Here is a 20,265-nt window from a genome sequence, read left to right as displayed (position 1 = left end):
AATTTCAAAATGCTTTCTCCCTAGACACCCTGACATATTTTCAAACTATTAGGTGGACGGAAGCTGAACTAAGTGACAGGAGCTGACGACACACAATGCTTGGGCTCAATCTGCTGGAGCAGAAACCATCTCCAACAACATTAAGCCACTGAGCCAGCCCACCTCATGATTAGGGGTGATAGGATAGCTGTCTCTCACTACAGCTATCACAGAGAAGGGAAGACTGACCCAAAGTACCAGAGGGCAGGAGAAGTAATGGGTGGAAGTTTATTAAAGAGATCTAACCTAGAATTCGGGAGAGATTTCATGATACTGACAACAATTAGTCAATAGAATAGCTAGCCTTTTGAAGTTGCGGATGTTCCATTGGGGGGGGGGGTTGGGTTCAGAATAGACTGTACAACCATTTGACTGGGATGGTATAATGCCTCTTACCTTGAGCAGGGGATTGGACTAGAAGTCCTCCAAGGTCCCTTCTAGCCCTATGATTCTATGCCATAATGCCGTTCTAATGCTGTGATAGCCATGGGAATAAACTCATCCCATATGGCTCGTAGGTTGCATTTCCTACTTCTGTCTTGTGATGGTTAATTACTTTCCTTAGCCCACAAATTGCAGATTTTTATCTAATAATAACTTCCTTCTCTTTCCAATAATTCCTACAGTTTCTTTTAAATAGGCCAGAATTTTATAAGGTAGAAAGCCTATTGTCGGTTGGTAGCAGTGCACCTACAGATAGTTTTCTTAGGCCAACCAAGATCTCTGCACTAATCAACTTACTATTTTAAAGATATCTAATTTCTAAAATTAAGTGGGAGAGCTAAGCACCAACTTCTGTTAGAAAATGAAAACATGAGTGGCTGCAGCTTATTGCCTAATTTGTAAATATACTTTTCAATAGTTAAAGTGTGTCCTAAAATTTTATTCAATATTACACTCGTGCTGCTGCTTCAAATCAAATATCCATACATACTGTATTTCAAAATGTAGCTACTCCTGGCAACAATATCACTACTCTTTTTTTATTTTAAAAGGATTAATTTTTTAATCTGTTCAAGCTTTCTTACTAATTTCTGACCTAAATAACCTCCAGTGAATTAACTATTATGTAGTAGAAAGACTTTTCTTTCATTTTCTTATCTGGCTTTCAAAAAGTGTTATTAATACAAGTGCAACTTTGAATACCTAATCCCAGAGAAATGAAGGAAATTTCCATGAAACATCAGAATTCCAGTGTTATCTACTGTGTAAAACAATTCTACAAAGCTAATTGATGTAGTAAAGTCAATGGGGAAGCTAGATTCATGTAACAACTGTGTTACTTCAACCACAGTGATTCACTTAAAGATGGCAAGAAAGATTGTAAAATATGGCAAAGCTCGTTTGGCAAATATCTCACTGGGCAACAGAAATTTTGGACTCAATTGTGGTTGTAAGTTGAGGACTATCTGTATTACAAAAAATACAACACCGCAAAGACAAATGGAGAACAACAGATGTTAATAACAATGGAGCATACTCCCAGGACTGATGTAATTACAAGGTCCTTGGAGAACTTCCAGAAGACCAACAGGGATAGAGCCAGCCACACTTTGGAGGGAGGAATCGGGGGGCGGGGAGAGAATGATCTGTAAGATAGGCAACATAGCAGAGAAAATCTGCCTTCTGGGGTTGGGCAAATGTAGCGCTCTAGCAAATGGAATCAGTAGTATGCTTTTTTTCTGCTGGTTCAAAACCTATAAATAGGATATTTACATGAAATACAGAAAATATTGTTTTGGTACTTTTAAATTTCAACATACATCTTGCCTTTTCTAATCCTTTTTTCTTGTAAATATATTGGTTTATATTGTTTGTAAAGAGCAATACAGTGATCCCTCGAGTTTCGCGATCTCGGTCTTCGCGAAACGCTATATCGCGATTTTTCCACCGATGACGTCACTCCCTTCCTTTCTCATCTTTCTCTCTCTCTTTATCTTGCTTCTTTCTCTCTCACACTCTCTTCCTCCCTCTCTCATCTCTTTCTTTCCTTCTCTCTCTTTCTCTATCTCTCCCCCTCTTGCTGGCGGGCGGCGGGCGGGCGAGCGGGGGCATCAGCGAGGAGCCGGGGTTTCCCCTTTGCGTGGGCGGCTGGGAAACCCCAATCTTCGTCTGCTCGCTGCTGCTGCGCCGAGCAGATCAGCTGCTGGGCGGCCGAAGGAACCTTCCCTGGGTCTTCCCCCTCTTGCTGGCGGGCGGGCGAGCGGCGGGCATCAGCGAGGAGCCGGGGTTTCCCCTTTGCGTGGGCGGCCGGGAAGACCCAGGGAAGGTTCCTTCGGCCGCCCAGCAGCTGATCTGCTCAGTAGCGCAGCAGCAGCGAGGAGCCGAATCGGGTTTCCCCTTTGCGTGGGCGGCGGGGAACGCAAACTCCACCATCTACGCATGCGCGGCCATAGAAAAAAAGGGCGCGCATGCGCAGATGGTGTTTTTACTTCCGCAACCCTACATTGCGAAAAATCGATTATCGCGAGGGGTCTTGGAACGGAACCCTCGCGATAATAGAGGGATCACTGTATAGTAATTATAGTACAGTACTGGATTTGCTTTTCAAATCCACATATACTTTAAAACTCATACCTCAGCTTGGCTCAGTCATGTTTTTTTTCCAGGTGGCTTTTACATTTAAATATTGCTGATTAGAGAACAGGTGCTAGTAGTAAGTTTGAGATTCATTTCCTGGAACTTATTTCTAAACAGTTTGGCTCAGCTAAGCTTAAATACAGAAATTTACAAAAAATGAATGTCCGTAGCTGAGAAACAACTCTGGAGGATTCTTACAGATTCAGACTTCTATTGCCACTAATTAGCCAGATGAAAACACTTTTAGATGGAGTACTGATTCAAATTTATTAGCAGATATTAACATCTCCTAGTTTAAAAAAAGGAATATGTTTCCAAAGATCAAAACTTCTTTTTCCTTTCTCGTCAAGTGTAAATGAAAAAGAAATTCTCGTTTGCAGATATTGAGCTTGTGAAGACACTCTTATATTTTTTTCTAGAGGCAACTTAAAAAAGACAAAATAATTTGCAGAAGTGGTATATTTTAAAAGCTATTTGTCAGCAAATTAATAATAATAAGAGACAGGGACTTTGCAAGCAAGACTAGTTACCACATAACTAAATTCTGAGCTGCCTTAACCTGCTGTTCTGTTCGGGTCGTATGTGACCCGAAGCCAAGTTTGAGTCCCTGTAAAAAATTTTCCCTGCATATCTGAAACTTGAAATTTCATGACTGTTCATCATTTCAGGAGTTCTCTCTATGAGAAATTTTTTTGGGGGGTGGGGGGCTTAGTTTTTGCTGGGCAAAGAAAGTTACACATCTTCTATTCCCGGGTCACCCTGACCCGGACCGAAAACTCTTCATTTGCAGTGCTTATGTTTGGTCTTTTTGAAAGCTTTTTTCACTTGGAAAGTAGTCTGAACATTTCTGCACACATTGGAATGAAAATTGAACTGAAAAAAATAATCCTTGTTGGTTTATTTTGCACATAAATGTGCCTCCCCCCCATTTTTGTGAAATGTTTTTCAATTTATGGTTAGTTTTGCTTGCAAAATGCATTCTATTTTACTGAAGGTGGTGTGGGATTGGTAGCTTGAACATTTCTGAATATAAGAAAAATATAAAGGAACTGAAAAAAATGATTCTTACTGGTTTTTTAACATCAGAAATAAGCCCCCCCCCCCCCCTCGGCTGCTTGCAACCATTTTCACTTTTTATTTTTTTATGCTCCAAATCCAAAATATTCTTTAAAATCTTAGGCATTCATTTACTCAATTTAACAATGCTGATCATCAAAAAAATATTTGTGGGGGTGGGGAATTTTTTTTTTTTCTGGGCAAAAAAACAGTCACGTTTAGTCTGTTCGGGTCATATAGACCCAGACCAAAATGACTTTTTTTAGGTACTTGAATTTGGTCTTTTAGAAAACTTTTTCAACTGGAAAACTAGTTTGAACATTTATGAACATAATGATATGAAAATTGAACTGGAAAAATTGAGACTTATATTTCTATTTTGATCAAAAAGCCCCTCCCCCCATCCTTTCTGAATTTCGTGTCAATTTATATTTTATAAGGCTACAAATCCCTAAGGAATTTTCCCCCAAAAGGTTTGATATACTAAATTGAACAATCCTGAACATAAGAAAAATATAAATAAACTAAAAAAAATGGTTCTTATTGGTTTATTTTTGCCACAAAAGGGCCACCCCCCTCGGCCTTGCTGTGTGCCATTATTGTCACTTGTTATACATATTTGGCTAGAAATATTTGGAATATCCTTTTGAAAATCAACCACATTGTAGCCAGAGAACTAATTTTATGAAAGAAATCCATTTTACTAAAAAAAAGTATGTAAGTTTGAAATTAACAGCATATTTTTTATATAAATTGAAATAACTTTATGTGCAAAATAAACCAATATGCATCAATTTTTCCAGTTCAATTTTCATATCATTATGTTCAGAAATGTTCAAGCTACAAATCCCACACCAACTTTAGTAAAATAGAATGCATTTTGATAACAAAACTATCCATAAAGTGAAGACTTTCACAGAAATGGGGGGGGTATGCATTAAATCAGCAAAATAAACCAATAAGATTTACTTTTTCCATTTCAATTTTCATATCATTGTGTGCAGAAATGTTCAAGCTACCAATCCCACACCAACTTCAGTAAAATAGAATGCATTTTGCAAGCAAAACTATCCATAAATTGAAAAACATTTCACAAAAACGGGGGGGAGGCACATTTATGTGCAAAATAAACCAATAAGGATTAATTTTTTCAGTTCAATTTTCATTCCATTGTGTGCAGAAATGTTCAAACTTGTTTCCAGGTGAAAAAAGCTTTCAAAAAGACCAAATATAAGTACCTAAAATGATCAATTTGCAGTCCGGGTCAAATAGACCCGGGAACATAAAATTGGGGATTTTTTCTAAACAGAACAGCAGGGTTAAGTTAAATATTCAATGGCAATTATGCAACATCTGTAGAACGGGAAATGTTCAAGATGGATACGGAAATGTTCAAGATGGATACCTATTTTAAAGTGACCAGATTTTAACATTGGTAAAGAGGGGCACCATTGACTGGGGGGTGGAGAGGTTCTTGATTAAAAATTTGGTCTATATGGAAAAAAAAAAATCTCTTTTTCTCTATCTCTCTTCCTCCCTCCCTTCCTCTCTATTACTCTCTCTCTCTCTCTCTTCCTCCCTCTTTCTTTCTCTTCCTTCCTTCCTCTTTCTCTCTCCATATCTCTCTTTCTCTCTATTCCTTCCTCTCTTCTCTCTCTCTCTTCCTCCCTCTCGTTCTTTCTCTCTCCTCTCTCTCACTCTCTATCTCTCTTCCTCCCTCCTTTTCTATTTCTTTCTCTCTCCCTCTTTCTTTCTCTTTCTCTGCCTTCCTCTCTTTTTTCTTTCTCTTTTTCTCTCTCTTCCTCTCTTTTTTCTTCCTCCTTCCCTCCCTTTCTCTTTATTTCTCTCTCTTTCTCTCCCTCCCGTCCTCTTTTTCTCTCTTTCTCCCTTCCTTTCTATTTCTCCTTATTTCTCTCTCCCCCTCCTTCCCTCCCTCTCACTCTTTCTCTCCCTTCCTTCTTCCCATTTTCTGTCTCTCTCTTTCTCTTCGTTTCTCCCTTTCTCTTTCTTTCTTTCTTTCTTTCTTTCTTTCTTTCTTTCTGTCTCTCCCTCCTTTCTTCTTTCCCCCCTTCCTCTCTCTCTCTCTTTCCTTCCCTTTCTATTTCTCTCTCTTTCTCTTTCCTCCCATTCTCTCTATTTCTTTCTCCATCCCTCTTTCTTTCTTTTTTTCTTCCCTCCTCTCTTTTTTTCTCTCTCTGCAAGTTTTCCACTCCTTCCCTTTCTAGCTACTGCAAGGTTGCCAGCCCTGAGACTGCTACTTTTCGGCTTTGACTTCTGCCTCCTTACAAAAGAAATGTCCCGCACCGCCCACCCACCCACCCCCGCATGGGTCTTCAGCCTCAGCAAAATTGGTGGCCGTCACCCTCGTCCTCTCACTGCCCCCCCCACCGTTTCCTTACCTCACTGAAAACGAAGTGGGGGCAGTTAAACTATGAGAGACCAGGAAAGTTTCCCTCCAGGGAGCCACCCAAACAGAGCAACAGGGCACATCGGAGGGGGCGGGGAGAAGAGAGGTAGGGCTCCAGCCGATGAAGGGGGATGGCTTCAAGATTCTCAAGAACAGCTGAGGTGGGATAGGGGTGAGGTTGGGCAAAGGCCAAAGAGGAGCCAGGTTTCCTCTGACCAGCTGGCCCTCCCCTCCCCTTGCCTAGAGAGGGGGGGAGGAAACACAGGCAGCGCAAAAGCCAAAGAAGAAAAATAAATGCTCTTTACTTGTTAAGGGGAGGAGGGAAACCTCAGGATGGCATATATAAAGAGAGTCCGAACCCAAGGGCTGCTCCAGGGCTCAGCATCGCCGCCTCCTCAGCTCTTCTCAGCACCAGCTCCTACGGTGACCCCTGAGCACTATACCCCACCCCCAAGTGCTGCCTTTGACCAACCAAGCCGCGGTCAGTGTGGCTTAGTTGGAGCAGGGGTTGGGGCAGGAAAAAGACCTTGCTACCAACGAAGAGGAGGAGGAAAGGCAGAATTGAAACATGTCCCTCTCCTCCTGCTCTCCCCTTGACGCTGGCTGTCCCCCTCTTCATTCCAAAATTGGGACATTTTGAAAACCTGGCGGGATGCGAGACAAATGATTGAAAAGTGTGACTGTCCCACAGAAAGTGGGACGTCTGGACACCTTAACCTATTTGCCAATCTCAGGTTTGGAACTTTTACCTTGTTCAACCAAGAGCTAGAAAGTTGTATGATTTATATTCCCTTAGCTGATTAAGCATAATCAATCTGATGAACACTAACATTGGCTTCATTCTTCATTTTAAACTAACAAGTCTATTTAAATCCCTAAAGACTGGCATTAGGCCTTTATAGAATAGAATAGAATTTTATTGGCCAAGTGTGATTGGACACACAAGGTGTGTATGCTCTCAGCATACATAAAAGAAAAAGATACATTGTCAAGAATCATATGGTACAACACTTAATGATTGTCTTAGGGTTCAAATAAGCAATGAAGAAACAATATTAATGAAAAATCTTATGGTACAACACTTAATGATTGTCTTAGGGTTCAAATAAGCAATGAAGAAACAATATTAATGAAAAATCTTAGGATACAAGCAATAAGTTACAGTCATACAGTCTTAAGTGGGAGGAAAAGGATGATAGGAATAATGTGAAAAACTAGTAGAAATAGAAGTGCAGATTTAGATAGTGTTGAGGGAATTATTTGTTTAGTAGAATGAGAAAGTTCGGGGGGAAAACTATTCTTGTGTCTAGTTGTCTTGGTGTGCAGTGTTCTCATGGTGTCTTGGTGTGCAGTGCTCTGTAGCGACGTGTTGAGGGTAGGAGTTGAAACAGTTTGTGTCCAGGATGTGAGGGATCAGTAAATATTTCCCCCGCCCTATATTCTATGAATATTGAGTCCTATATTCCATGCCTTTAAGAAGGATAGTCCATCTGTTGTCTGGTTGGGTTTTTAGGCAATATTAGTAAGGTAGGCATTTTGCTGGGCATATATATCCAGATAAATAGGTCAGATCTTCAAAATTAAATTATTGGTTTTATTTTATTTTTGTAAACAACAATAAAAAATTAGGCCTTCCTGTAGTGTTGATTCTATTTCAAGTTAAAATCTTGTAAAATTTAATACCTCTTCAATATACTGACCTTTATATATTTTAACTATGTAACAATACTATTTGTGTCTATGACATAATACCACAGGCATCTATAGGAAGTGAGACAACTTGTAGGAGAATACAGCCAGGTGCTTGTTTACCTGTTTGCCTATGCAATTTCTACAACAATTATAGATAAAGACATTTAAGTAAAACGAACCATCAATTCAAACATTAAAACATTATTGGTGGATGTGAACATTATTGGTGGATGATACATCTCATTTTTAATTAGTAATCATTAATCATTTATATAAAACACTGTGATTGTGCAGAATCTGCAATGTGCACAATCAATTTAGTTATAGGAACATATAGAAACATAGAAGATTGACATCAGAAAAAGACCTCATGATCCATCTAGTCTGCCCTTATACTATTTTTTGTATTTTATCTTAGGATGGATATATGTTTATCCCAGGCATGTTTAAATTCAGTTACTGTGGATTTACCAACCACGTCTGCTGGAAGTTTGTTCCAAGGATCTACTACTCTTTCAGGAAAATTATATTTTCTTATGTTGCTTTTGATCTTTCCCCCAACTAACTTCAGATTGTGTTCCCTTGTTCTTGTGTCCACTTTCCTATTAAAAACACTTCCCTCCTGAACCTTATTTAACCCTTTGACATATTTAAATGTTTTGATCATGTCCCCCCTTTTCCTTCTGTCCTCCAGACTATACAGAATGAGTTCATTAAGTCTTTCCTGATACGTTTTATGCTTAAGACCTTCCACCATTCTTGTAGCCCATCTTTGGACCCGTTCAATTTTGTCAATATCTTTTTGTAGGTGAGGTCTCCAGAACTGAACCTGGTATTCCAAATGTGGTCTCACCAGTGCTCTATATAGCGGGATCACAATCTCCCTCTTCCTGCTTGTTATACCTCTAGCTATGCAGCCAAACATCCTACTTGCTTTTCCTACCGCCCGACCACACTGCTCACCCATTTTGAGACTGTCAGAAATCACTACCCCATAATCCTTCTCTTCTGAAGTTTTTGCTAACACAGAACTACCAATACAATACTCCGACTGAGGATTCCTTTTCCCCAAGTGCATTATTTTACATTTGGAAACATTAAACTGCAGTTTCCATTGCTTTGTCCATTTATCTAGTAAAGCTAAATCATTTACCATATTACAGACGCCTCCAGGAATATCAATCCTATTGCCCACTTTAGAGTCATCGGCAAATAGGTAAACCTTCCCTACCAAACCTTCCCCTATGTCACTCACAAACATATTAAAAATTTAATGAGCCGGGGTGGCGCAGCAGGTAGAGTGCTGTACTGCAGGCCACTGAAGCTGACTCTAGATCTGAAAGTCAGCGGTTCAAATCTCATCAGCGGCTCAAGGTTGACTCAGCCTTCCATCCTGCCGAGGTGGGTAAAATGAGGACCCAGATTGTGGGGGCAATATGCTGGCTCTGTTAAAAAGTGCTATTGCTAACATGTTGTAAGCCGCCCTGAGTCTAAGGAGAAGGGTGGCATAAAAATTAATTAATTAATTAAATAAATAAATAAATAATAGGACCCAGAACAGACCCTTGTGGCACACCACTTGCACAACACTGGCCATTCTCCAATCCTCAGGAACATCTCCTTTTAACAGGGATTGGTTAAACATATAACCCTCTTCTATTTTGAGGTAAGATTCTAGTAAATCTTTTTAGCTGATTATATCTACAAGAGGCAGCTGCTACCAGTATTTTAATTTCCTGTCATTTTCTATCTGATTTTAATCAATGATGCAGTTTATATTTTAAAATTGCAACAAAATTGTGATTTATGTTAAGTCTGATTTCTACTGATAACTTGCAGAATAAAATAAATATTCCATTGCCTTTCCATCTGATCATTCTTCCTCTCCTGTCTTTTGCATCTCAGTTCTCTGTTTTTATATTGCCTGTGTACTGTATGTTATTTGTTCCAATTACTGATCAAATGACCAAGTTATCTCTGTTAGTGTTAGTAGATTTTTAAAATGTTAACTAAAATATTTGCGACATATTTCTATGAAACAAAAGACAGAATGTAATTGCATGATTTTAATCCCTAGTTCTTTGCAGTTTATAAAACAAATATATATTTACCAAATAGACAACCATATATTAAATTAAAAATCACAGCCTTACTTACAATTGTAGTAAGCCTACTGAATGCAACATATGTCAGAATAAGCCTGTCTCATTTAAAATTTCAATTTAAGTTTACGTTCTTTAGGCATGATTATGTTTATATCCACCATTATGCATTTAAGATGATTCAGTATTTTCTTTTAACTCTTGACCTATGAGATTTCCAAGTACTCTATTTTAATTGGATAAATAAATCTAGGTTGTTAGGAGAGCAGCCTACATCAGCACATTTGTGGAAGTACAGAACAAACATGCTCATTGGTAGAGCGACAGTTCAGTTGGGCCACCCAGAATGATCCACTACAGGTAGAATAGGCTTATTTAAACTAAGAGCATGGAAGGATCTCTCTTATTTGTCTTCGAAGAAGAATGAGCTCTGCGAAAGAACTCAATTATCCTCACATCCTAATTCAGTACCAGAATGGGTTTCTAGTATCTAAGGTAAGGTTCAGTTAAAACAAATAATGTATTTAAGAACCTAAATTAATGTATTAATCTCCACAATTGTTGGTAGTAATAGTTATTTAAGAAAAAACATAAAATTGATGATTTGATCATACAATCAATGAAAACAGAATACCCATGACGTTCCCCCCCGCCCTCATTAATGTCCTGAGTCCTTCGGGATTGGGCAGCATAGAAGTCGAATAAATAAATAAATGTAATGGATTTTATTTTAATTGAACAATTATTGATAGAATGTGGAAATGTACATCACTTGAAGAAATACCAGCATCAGCATAATTGAAAACCACGAAACTAGATCTGAAAACAAAGCAAATGGAAAATATCTTCCAGAACTGTATTGATATGAAGAGTTTTGACTCTTGGATTAGGTACACCAAATTCTTAGCTATCTGTAAAAAGGACCACAGATTTTTCCACAACTTTTTTATTTATTTATTTATTTTATTTATTGTACTTATTTCTAGAAAATAGAATTACTTAGTGTTCAACCCTTGTATTACACGGGTAAGTAGTGTATTACACGGGTAAGTAGACAGAAAAAAAAGGAGGAAATGCATAATGTAACAGAATTCTAGAATTTATTTAGTTTTTAAAAACCTTGGAAAAACCTGACTATTTTAAAAATATGCTTTTCAAAACTTCTTCAATCCAGCATATTTAATGTTTGATTTAAAAAAAATCATTTTGTAATTACTGTGTAATAAAAGAAAATATTGGTATACATCTAACTGATTATTTCAGTGCTCAATTTCAAGAATATTTCTCAGTATGGGGAAATAATGATATTTTATTTGCAGTGGTGGTTTTAATATATTAAGATTTCTTTTTTAATGGCCTATAACAAAATCACAAAAGAAGCTTGGCCTCCAAAGAAAAATCCCTTTTGCCACCGTCACCAAATATACAGTAATTTAAGAGCTGATCGAAGGTCTGACGTATTTTGCTGCATTGAGTTTAATTATCCTGCCTTTTTTATTTAATTGTTGCTGGCAAGCAGTGTGTCCCTGTTTCCTGTTCATGCTATTATTTCTTCTTTTTACACTTTGAGGTGATGTTTACTGCCTGTGAGTTGGGTGTGTTTGATCTGTTGCAAGAATCAGAAGAAAAGTTGTCATCCAAAGCCATTGCAGAACGTCTGAGGAGCAGTCTTCATGGAATGGAGAGACTGCTGGATGCCTGTGTGGGTTTGAAGCTCCTAGAAGTAGAAGTGAGCAAAGAAGGAGGTAATAGAGCTATGCTGAAGGTGTTCTAGATAATAAGGGCAAACTATTACCATTCAATAATTAAATTCATTAATTAAATGGGTTCCAAAGTCTGCAGTGGGGAATCTTAGATGCCCTATAAAAAGCCATTCATCCTACTATGACAACAACATGCAAGAGTCATCCACTGGATCCACAAGGTGCTGTTCATGGGTATATTCGTGGGATATTCATAGGAAAAGAAAGTCATTTATGGAAAGGAGGTAGCTTTCAAGAACACTGTTCTGGGATAAGAAGTCTCCACATTCTCTAGCTTTCTCCTGAGAAAATTGTTTGTGATGGTGTATTTGGCCATTTGCACTTTTCAGTACAGATGGTCCATGTTTAGCAATTACTTGTTTAGTAAGTAATTTACCTTCACTCAAGTTCAGTAACTATTCAGATTTGCAATGGTGCTGAACAGGTGGCAGCTACAACTGGACCTTGTATCAACAGCCATCATAGTTTCCCTGGGGTCACATAACCATCATCCAGGCAATCAGTGCAGCAAGCTATGATCACATTATGCAAAAGCAATGGGTTAGCCAGCAGTAAGTTGCAATTGTGAGGTCCTCCTTAGCAATGACAACTGGGCCTGCTGGAACTACCATCATTAAGTGGTATGGTCACATGCTTTTTTCAACTTACAACTGCATTGCTTAAACATGGGATTTCCATGTCTTCTGTCCCCTGTCCTATTGTCTCTCCTGTATCTCCTATATCTTTTCTTCTATTCCTATATCCTTTCTCTATTCTTTCATTGATATACAGTGGTACCTCTTCTTACGAACTTAATTTGTTCCATGACCAGGTTCGTAAGTACAAAAGTTCGTAAGAAGAAGCAATTTTCCCCACAGGAATCAATAGGAAGTCCGAAGTCTTGAGTTGCTGGGATTCCCCTGAGCCTCCCCTCGCTGGGAAACCCCACCTCAGGACTTCCGTTGCCAGCCGAAGCACCCGTTCTTGCATTGCTGGGATTTCCCTGAGCCTCCCCTTGCTGGGATTAAAAGTAGCGCCAGCAAAAATGAAGGGAATCCCAGCGAGGAGAGCATCAGGTGAATCCCAGCAATGCAAGAACAGGTGCTTCAGCTGACAACTGAAGTCCAGAGGAGAGGTTTCCCAACAAGGGGAGACTTAGGTGAATCCCAGCAATGCAAGAACGAGCGCTTCAGCTGGCAACGGAAGTCCGGAGGTGGGGCATCCCAGGGCCAGTGGCTCAGGTTCGTAAGGTGAAAATAGTTTGGAAGAAGAGGCAATTTTTTTTTAAAAAAGCACCAGGTTTGTATCTCAAAAGGTTCAATAGTAGAGGCATTCATAAGAAGAGGTACCACTGTATTTTATTCCTATATCTTATTCCTATATCCTATATCTTTATTCCTATATTTTATTCCTATATCTCCTGTTCTTTCTCTGATATATTTTACTACGAGTATATCCTCTATAACCTTCATTGTGTATTGGACATAATAAATAAATAAAAATAAAATAAAATAAAAATAAAGTTAATGTACAGTAGATAAATGAGGATTACCAATATGTAGGGAGTCACTAATTGCTGAATTTGTCCCATATCTAGAGTATATAAGTGAATCAATATCTAGATCTATAAAAAAGAGAGATGAAATGGAGATTATTTCTCTTAATGTTTAATAAAAGCAAAAATCAGTGTTTCTTAAATATCAAATTATTGATCAGTTTGAAAAAAAACCTACTTGTGGCAGACCAAAGTGATATGATTTAGTCTTCCTGCTGAGAAATGTGAAGTCTATTTTTCTTCTTTTTAGTGTTACTTTGGATCCTATTCTGTCTTGCACTTTGCAGCAGTTTTAGAGATCCATGTACAACTCATAACTGTTCCTAATTTTCCATTGTCATATATAATTATACAATCAAAGGTAAGAAAACCTTAATCAAGGCCATCATAAATATAGCCACTTAATGAGTATATCAGCCTGTTAATTTGATCCAAAGCAAACCCCGTTGAGAGAATGCAATAAAAAATCTGAAACAGAATGTGTGATGAAATTGCTCTTGCTGTTAAAATGGTAGTTTTGCCTGTGTTATAAAAGTTTCCATTATTTTCTTTTTAGCTTTTTATTGCAACACTGAAATCTCTGAACAGTTTCTCACCAAATCAAGTCCAAAGTCTCAGTACCATACCTGCATGTATTACTCCAAAACAATTTATCCTTGCTGGCAGTATTTGACAGAGGCTGTAAGGTGAGGTGGACAATATGAAATCTTATGCAGTCAAAACTCCATTAAAAAATGACAGATCCTACCCATTTGTATGAATATTCTCTTCAGAAAAAAAATAAGATTGAATTAATGCAGTTACTGTTGTTTCTGAAGGAAAAAACCACTGTAGTATTCATTCTTAACACAGGAATGCTATGCCAAATATGCTTTTTCAAATGGCAATTGGACTTTGTTTTCCTTGAAGACATTTCTTCAAGGAAAAACAAACTCCAGTTGCCTTCTGAAGAAAAAAAAAAGAAAAAAAGCACCTTTGGGACAACCATGACATGGATGACTGAGGATCTCCATAGGCAGGACTGCTATAGAATTATGATAGGCTACTTCTTTCTGTTGAATACTATACATTCAAAGTGGGGGAACCAGCATATTCTTAACAGTTTAGAAGACAAACTTAATGATGGTGCAAGGAAACCCTGTTAAAAATCACTGAGAAAATCTTAATTAAGGTAATTGACTATGACTTAATGGGAAATGAATGGCTTTACTGATATTTGTGCCTCTGTTTTGTTTTGTTTTATTTTTGTTAACAGAAATGAGATAAAGGTTATTTTGAAGGATTACAATTTCAATATGGAGGAAGGGGGGAGAGAGGGAGAAGGGGAGAGAGAAAGGGAAGGAGAGAGAGTTAATAGGAAAGCATAGAAAGAAACTACACAGATTTTTTAAAATCAAAACTAAAATCATAATCAAGTTTAAGAAATATGACAAGATAAGGTTTGCTTTATTTTAATTTTATATAAAATATAAAATTTGCATTTCTCTTATAAAGGTACAGAATACCATGGTTTGAGCATTCTTGAGTTACGCTGCATGTAGTATATCTGTGTGTGTGTGTGTGTATGAAAAGATGGACAATTTCTGAAATATAGCAGGCTTGATAATATATTTTTGCAGCTGCAAATTTTGTCACCATAGAGCCAGAGAGAGTAATAGCTTGCAGAAACAACACAGATGCAGATTTCAGATTTCATCATTGCAAAGTTCAGTGGCTGGCCACAAATTGCTATATATTTAAGCTTCGATGGGTATAAATGTAATGCACACAATTCATAACTGGAATGATTTGAAGGCCAAAGGTACATTTGTATGATTGTGGGATTTTTTTAGATTAAGCTCTTCCTTAAAATATTGTGATTGCTTATAATCCCATCTGTATATGGCATGGTCTGATAGATTTAATAGATCTTGTTCCCAAATGTGTTTGTTTGGGACTATACACTTGGAACAGTGAAGTATATTATGTGCAATATTAGAAGGATTTAAAGAATCCTCGACATGTTTCTTATCAATGGTTCCTTATGTGAGCATAGCAGCAGTGTTGATACATGATAAATATTTCAGCTGTCTGAATTTGATCCAGTAATGCACAGAATTGTGACCACACTTGTACTGTAGAAAACAACTTGAGCAACTGTTGATGGAGTAGAATAAAAACTAAGATTGTGCCTGTTTTCCCCACAACTCCTAAACAGATGACTGACAGAGGTAACTCTTACTGTTAAATCCCAGAGAAATATCCTTCATCAGTACCTGCTTCAGTGAGTGATGGGAGAATTCCCTTTGGCTTAATTAAGAATAAACTTGGCAGATGCCAATATTATTTTTCAGCAGTCATGTGGAAAAGGCACCTGTTTTTCTAAGAACTTTCTTCCACCTTAAACAAGAAATTAGCACAACTTATGATCTTGTGTATAGGAGTCTCACCTTATTTTTGTTTGGGAACAATATTTCCCAGCAATATCTAAATCAGGTTATTCAACCAGTTTGAGATTTCAGAATGAATATATGTTTTCATCTCTGCCTGGAGGAGCAGGGAAAGAAATCTATTTATGTCCACAATGCAACTTGCTTCCAGAGAAACATAAGAAGGTTCATATGAACAAGAGATAATGGCTTGGTTCAGAAGAAGCAGAGACATCCTACTGCAACCATGTGGTCCCCAATGTAGTTTCCATACTGACACACATCACTGATTCTCAAATGATGTTACCCTGCAAATTGCTATGTGTAATAGAAAGCTCTCCACAAACACTTGCATTCAATCCATTGTCTTCAAGCAAGGATATGATATATAATAGCCCTGTTTTTAAAATTCCTGGCACGGCATTCAGCATGAATTTTTTCTGAAGGTCAATAGAACTACATAATTTTAAACTGACTCTTGAAAAGCTGCCAGACATCCAAAGATGTTGTTTTTCTCCCCAAGGGAAGGCAAGAACCAGTACAAGAGAGCATTTGGCATTTCATCGAAAGCTGTTTTTGAAGCCCTGTACAGGTAAAGCTCCAAACAATAACATTAAAAGGAAAACTGCAAATATTACCTAAGATAAAATGTATTTTAAATCCCCTTGTTAATTTAAAATGTAATTTATTTATTAGATTTGTATGCCGCCCCTCTCCGAAGACTCGCATAACCATCAAATTGGTTTATAGTGTGTTTTTATAGTTTTTAATAAAGTAAATACCCATGGCTGTATTGTCTTTTTAAGAAAAATCATGCATTTTTCTTATTCATTGGTGTTAAAGGTTAGAAGAATCAATTCATACAAATTCTTCCACCTGAAAAAGGACAGGCAGAAGACTCAAGAAATCTATCCAATTGTTAATCTGAGATGTTTTTCCATTGAGTATTAAAGCATATCCAAGACTTTAATTAGAAGGACAGTATTAAAATAATCAGTTCATGCATGTTATAATATTTGCTCTTGTGGTCTATTCTGTAATGCTAATGCTTTTGTGATGTTTACTATCTAGATCAGAAGAAGAAATGCTGAAATTCATGTATGGATTGAATGCAATTTGGAGCCTATGTGGCAAAGATGTTATAGGCGCATTTGATCTCTCCCCTTTCACTATGATTTGTGACCTTGGTGGTAAATTCCTTAATAATGTTTCCCTCCTGATTAAAAATACAGACAATAAAATATTTGCTTTTTTTTTTTTGAGGAACAATTTTATCTTCTAGGTATATGATAGGCTGAATAAACGTAGTAAAAAGGGGGTGCTGATTTTATAATTTGACTAATTTCTGAGTTGCAAGCAATGAAATATTCAACATAAACTCAATATTTCTGATAGACTTTCTCCTGTAAAATAGCAAATTAGTATCTATCTATCTATCTATCTATCTATCTATCTATCTATCTATCTATCTATCTATCTATCTATCTAATTCAATTTTTATACTGCCCTTCTCCTTAGACCCAGGGCAGCTTACAACATGTTAGCAATAGCACTTTTTAACAGAGCTAGCATATTTCCCCCACAATCCGGGTCCTCATTTTATCCACCTCAGAAGAGTGGAAGGCTGAGTCAACCTTCTGCTATGTTCTGTTTTATGGAGCACCATTTTTTCACAGGTAGATAGAGTACTGATCACCCTTTACATCATTTATTACAATATTATCTTAAATTCAAAACAATAAAAACAACTGAAATTCTGTCTCTAAAATATAAAACTACAGAGACAATTCACACATAAAATCTTCATACGTAACAGAACTTCTAATCACAAATAACTTACTGCTCTTCTGCTATCAGAAGAGTTGTTGCATTCAAGATCCCCAAATAAATATTTGAGACAAATGTTTGTTATGGATGGTTGAAAATTTATTTTCTTTTCTTTCAAAAGGAGGTGCTGGGGCTTTGGCCCAGGAATGTGTTTCACTGTATCCAGATTGTACAGTCACTATTTTTGACCTTCCCAAAGTAATTCAAACAGCCAAGAAGCATTTTGTACCTCTAGAGAAACATCGGATCAATTTTTATGAAGGTTGGTGTAGTTATTTTGGAGAAAGGGAAAGGCATTTCTTACTAAATTCTTCCTTCTCTATATAATAAAGTCAGGAGACTTATGAATGCATTGCCTCCTGAATTGTCCTGATGACCACGAGTCAGAGATCAGAGGTTAAAATAACTGCCTCTTATTACCTTGTGTGCCTAATATAGGGCCATGAAGGAAACCTGAGAGCAGCTTATTTCCTAACTAGGTTCAGGAAATGGACACCGAGTCCATTCTTTTTACTTCCAGGGTGTACAAAGCATCTCCTTTCTCTGCAGAGAAACAACACGAGGTATTTTCTCAATGGAGTCGGGACCCAGAAAAGATCCTTTCCCTCAGTCATATAGATTGAATATGGCATTTTATGATGATGTGGGAATGACTTTGGGAGACAGGAGGAAAACTGTTGCCTAGGCAACGGGTCTTTCTCTTGTCTCTCAAGGTCATTACCACATACCATCACACATTTGGATTCAAGGTTCCTTGATGGTCTAGAAATTACTTTTAAAAATGAACCTTTTACTTTCCATCTCGCTGTAATTAAGCAACTGTATTTGAATTCACTGAATTCACTGAACAAATAAATATTTTAAAAATCACCATTATTGTTTCTGGACATTAAAATTTAGAAAATGGGCATTCATTTCTAAAGCCAAATAGAGATAATTCAACCTTGGGAATCACAGTGGTTTTGCTTTAGGTTGACACTTCCTCCACAGAGAAAACTGTTATTTCAGATAAGCATAGCAGATGTTCCAATTAGTTACATTCTAGCCCATGTCTTTATGTGTATTTGTGTGTGCTTGTGTGTGAATTTGTACCAGAACATAAGAACATAAGAAGAGCCATGCTGAATCAGGCCAAAGCCCATCGGGTCCACCATTCTGTGCCACACAGTGGCCCACCAATTGTACATGGGGATCTTGAGCAGAAAGAGAAGGAGAAAGAGAAGGCAAAACCCTCCCTTTCCCTTGACCCACAACAAATGGTACTCAAGGGAATCCTGCCTGCCATAGAATGGATCTCACTTGATTAAAAGCATCCATGAGAGAGATCTAAAACAAGATGGATTGATGGCATCAGCAAGTATTGCAGACCTAAATGGAAACTTGAAACTGTATAGCCTGGGAACATGCAGAAGAAACCTTCGTCCTGCAAATTAATATTCATTAATGAGGGTTTTTTTCCCTTCAAATTTTTTGAACAGGAGATTTTTTTAAAGATCCAATTCCAGAAGCTGAACTGTATATTTTAGCAAGGATCCTCCATGACTGGTCAGATGAGAATTGTGTACAACTTCTCACAAAAGTGCAAAAGTCTTGCAAAACTGGTATGTACATGATACAAACCTGAATGTGTATTATACAGTTACACATTGTATATTTTTATACGTTTGTTTGTTTTGTCCAATGCACAATAATACAGAATGAAGGTTATATAGGATATACTCGAGTAAATATATTAGGGAAAGAATAGAAGTTAAGATATAGGAATAAAATATATCAGTAAGAGAATAGAAGAAAAGATATAGGGATAGTAGATACGATATCGGAGATATCGGAGAGACAATAGGACAGGGGATGGGAGGCACGCTTGTGCACTTATGCACGCCCCTTACTGATCTCTTAGGAATCTGGAGAGGTCAACTGTGGATAGTCTAAGGATAAAATGTTGGGTGTTGGGAGAAGATACTACGGAGTCTGGTAATGAGTTCCACACTTCGACAACTCTATTACTAAAGACGTATTTTTTACTGTCCAATTTGGAGCGGTTAATATTGAGTGTGTCAAAAATATTCCTGTGACACTGTTTTGTGTATGGTATTTCCCAGTCATTAAATATCTTCGCAGGTAGAATAAACTGTTGCAGAAAATTTGTCTACAGTTATAAACTTGTAATGAGGGAAGATATTACTTGACGTTGTTTTTTTAAAATATTCCCATTAGGTGGAGGTATTTTACTAATTGAAACTCTTCTGAATGAGGATAAATCTGGCCCATTGGAAAGCCAGCTCTATTCGCTAAATATGCTTGTTCACACCGAAGGCAAAGAGCGGTCAGCGGCAGAATACAGCAAGCTCCTTACAGCAAGTGGTTTCAAGGAGATCAAAATTAAGAAATCTGGAAAACTTTATGATACCATTTTAGGGAGAAAATAATGGTTTATAAATACAAACAATGTGAGATAATATACTTGGTCACAATGAAACACAATTGAGCTAAATCCCATTACAGAATAGAAATTATAATATTATATCTAAAAATATAAAAAATTCCACTATTAATGCACTTAACAAACAGCGTAAAATCAGAATAGAGAGAGAGAGACCTGTTCAGGCTTTTTTTGGTTTACTTTTATCTTTTAATAGTTTTGGCAAAAGAAAGTATGCATATTTTCAGCTATTTTCTGAAGTTTATCAATATTATTTAATATTGGAATTTCCTTCATATGATTGTGGTGAAAGATGGTTATGGAATGTTAAGTTTTGTTGGGAAAATTGCACACAGCCCTTAAGAAACAACAGAACTTCAGAAACAAAAAGTGGAATACTAAGATCAAAAAATGCTAAATGAAGTATCTTTCCCC

At 37.3% G+C, this 20,265-nt stretch overlaps 1 protein-coding gene across 1 annotated transcript; it reads left to right on the top strand.

The window, feature by feature from the left end:
• The first annotated feature begins 10,299 nt into the window (after window positions 1-10,299).
• ASMT (acetylserotonin O-methyltransferase) lies at window positions 10,300-20,004 on the top strand. Its single transcript, XM_070751815.1, has 8 exons — window positions 10,300-10,371; window positions 11,447-11,621; window positions 13,730-13,859; window positions 16,105-16,173; window positions 16,653-16,835; window positions 17,528-17,670; window positions 18,887-19,009; window positions 19,626-20,004. Exons 1-8 carry the CDS (start codon window positions 10,300-10,302, stop codon window positions 19,835-19,837), a joined length of 1,107 nt encoding a protein of 368 aa, XP_070607916.1. The 3' UTR covers window positions 19,838-20,004.
• Window positions 20,005-20,265: the final 261 nt, after the last annotated feature.

This window comes from Erythrolamprus reginae, chromosome 4 (genome assembly GCF_031021105.1).
Source record: "Erythrolamprus reginae isolate rEryReg1 chromosome 4, rEryReg1.hap1, whole genome shotgun sequence".
Taxonomy (NCBI): domain Eukaryota; kingdom Metazoa; phylum Chordata; class Lepidosauria; order Squamata; family Dipsadidae; genus Erythrolamprus; species Erythrolamprus reginae.
This window is presented reverse-complemented; position numbering and strand designations above follow the sequence as displayed.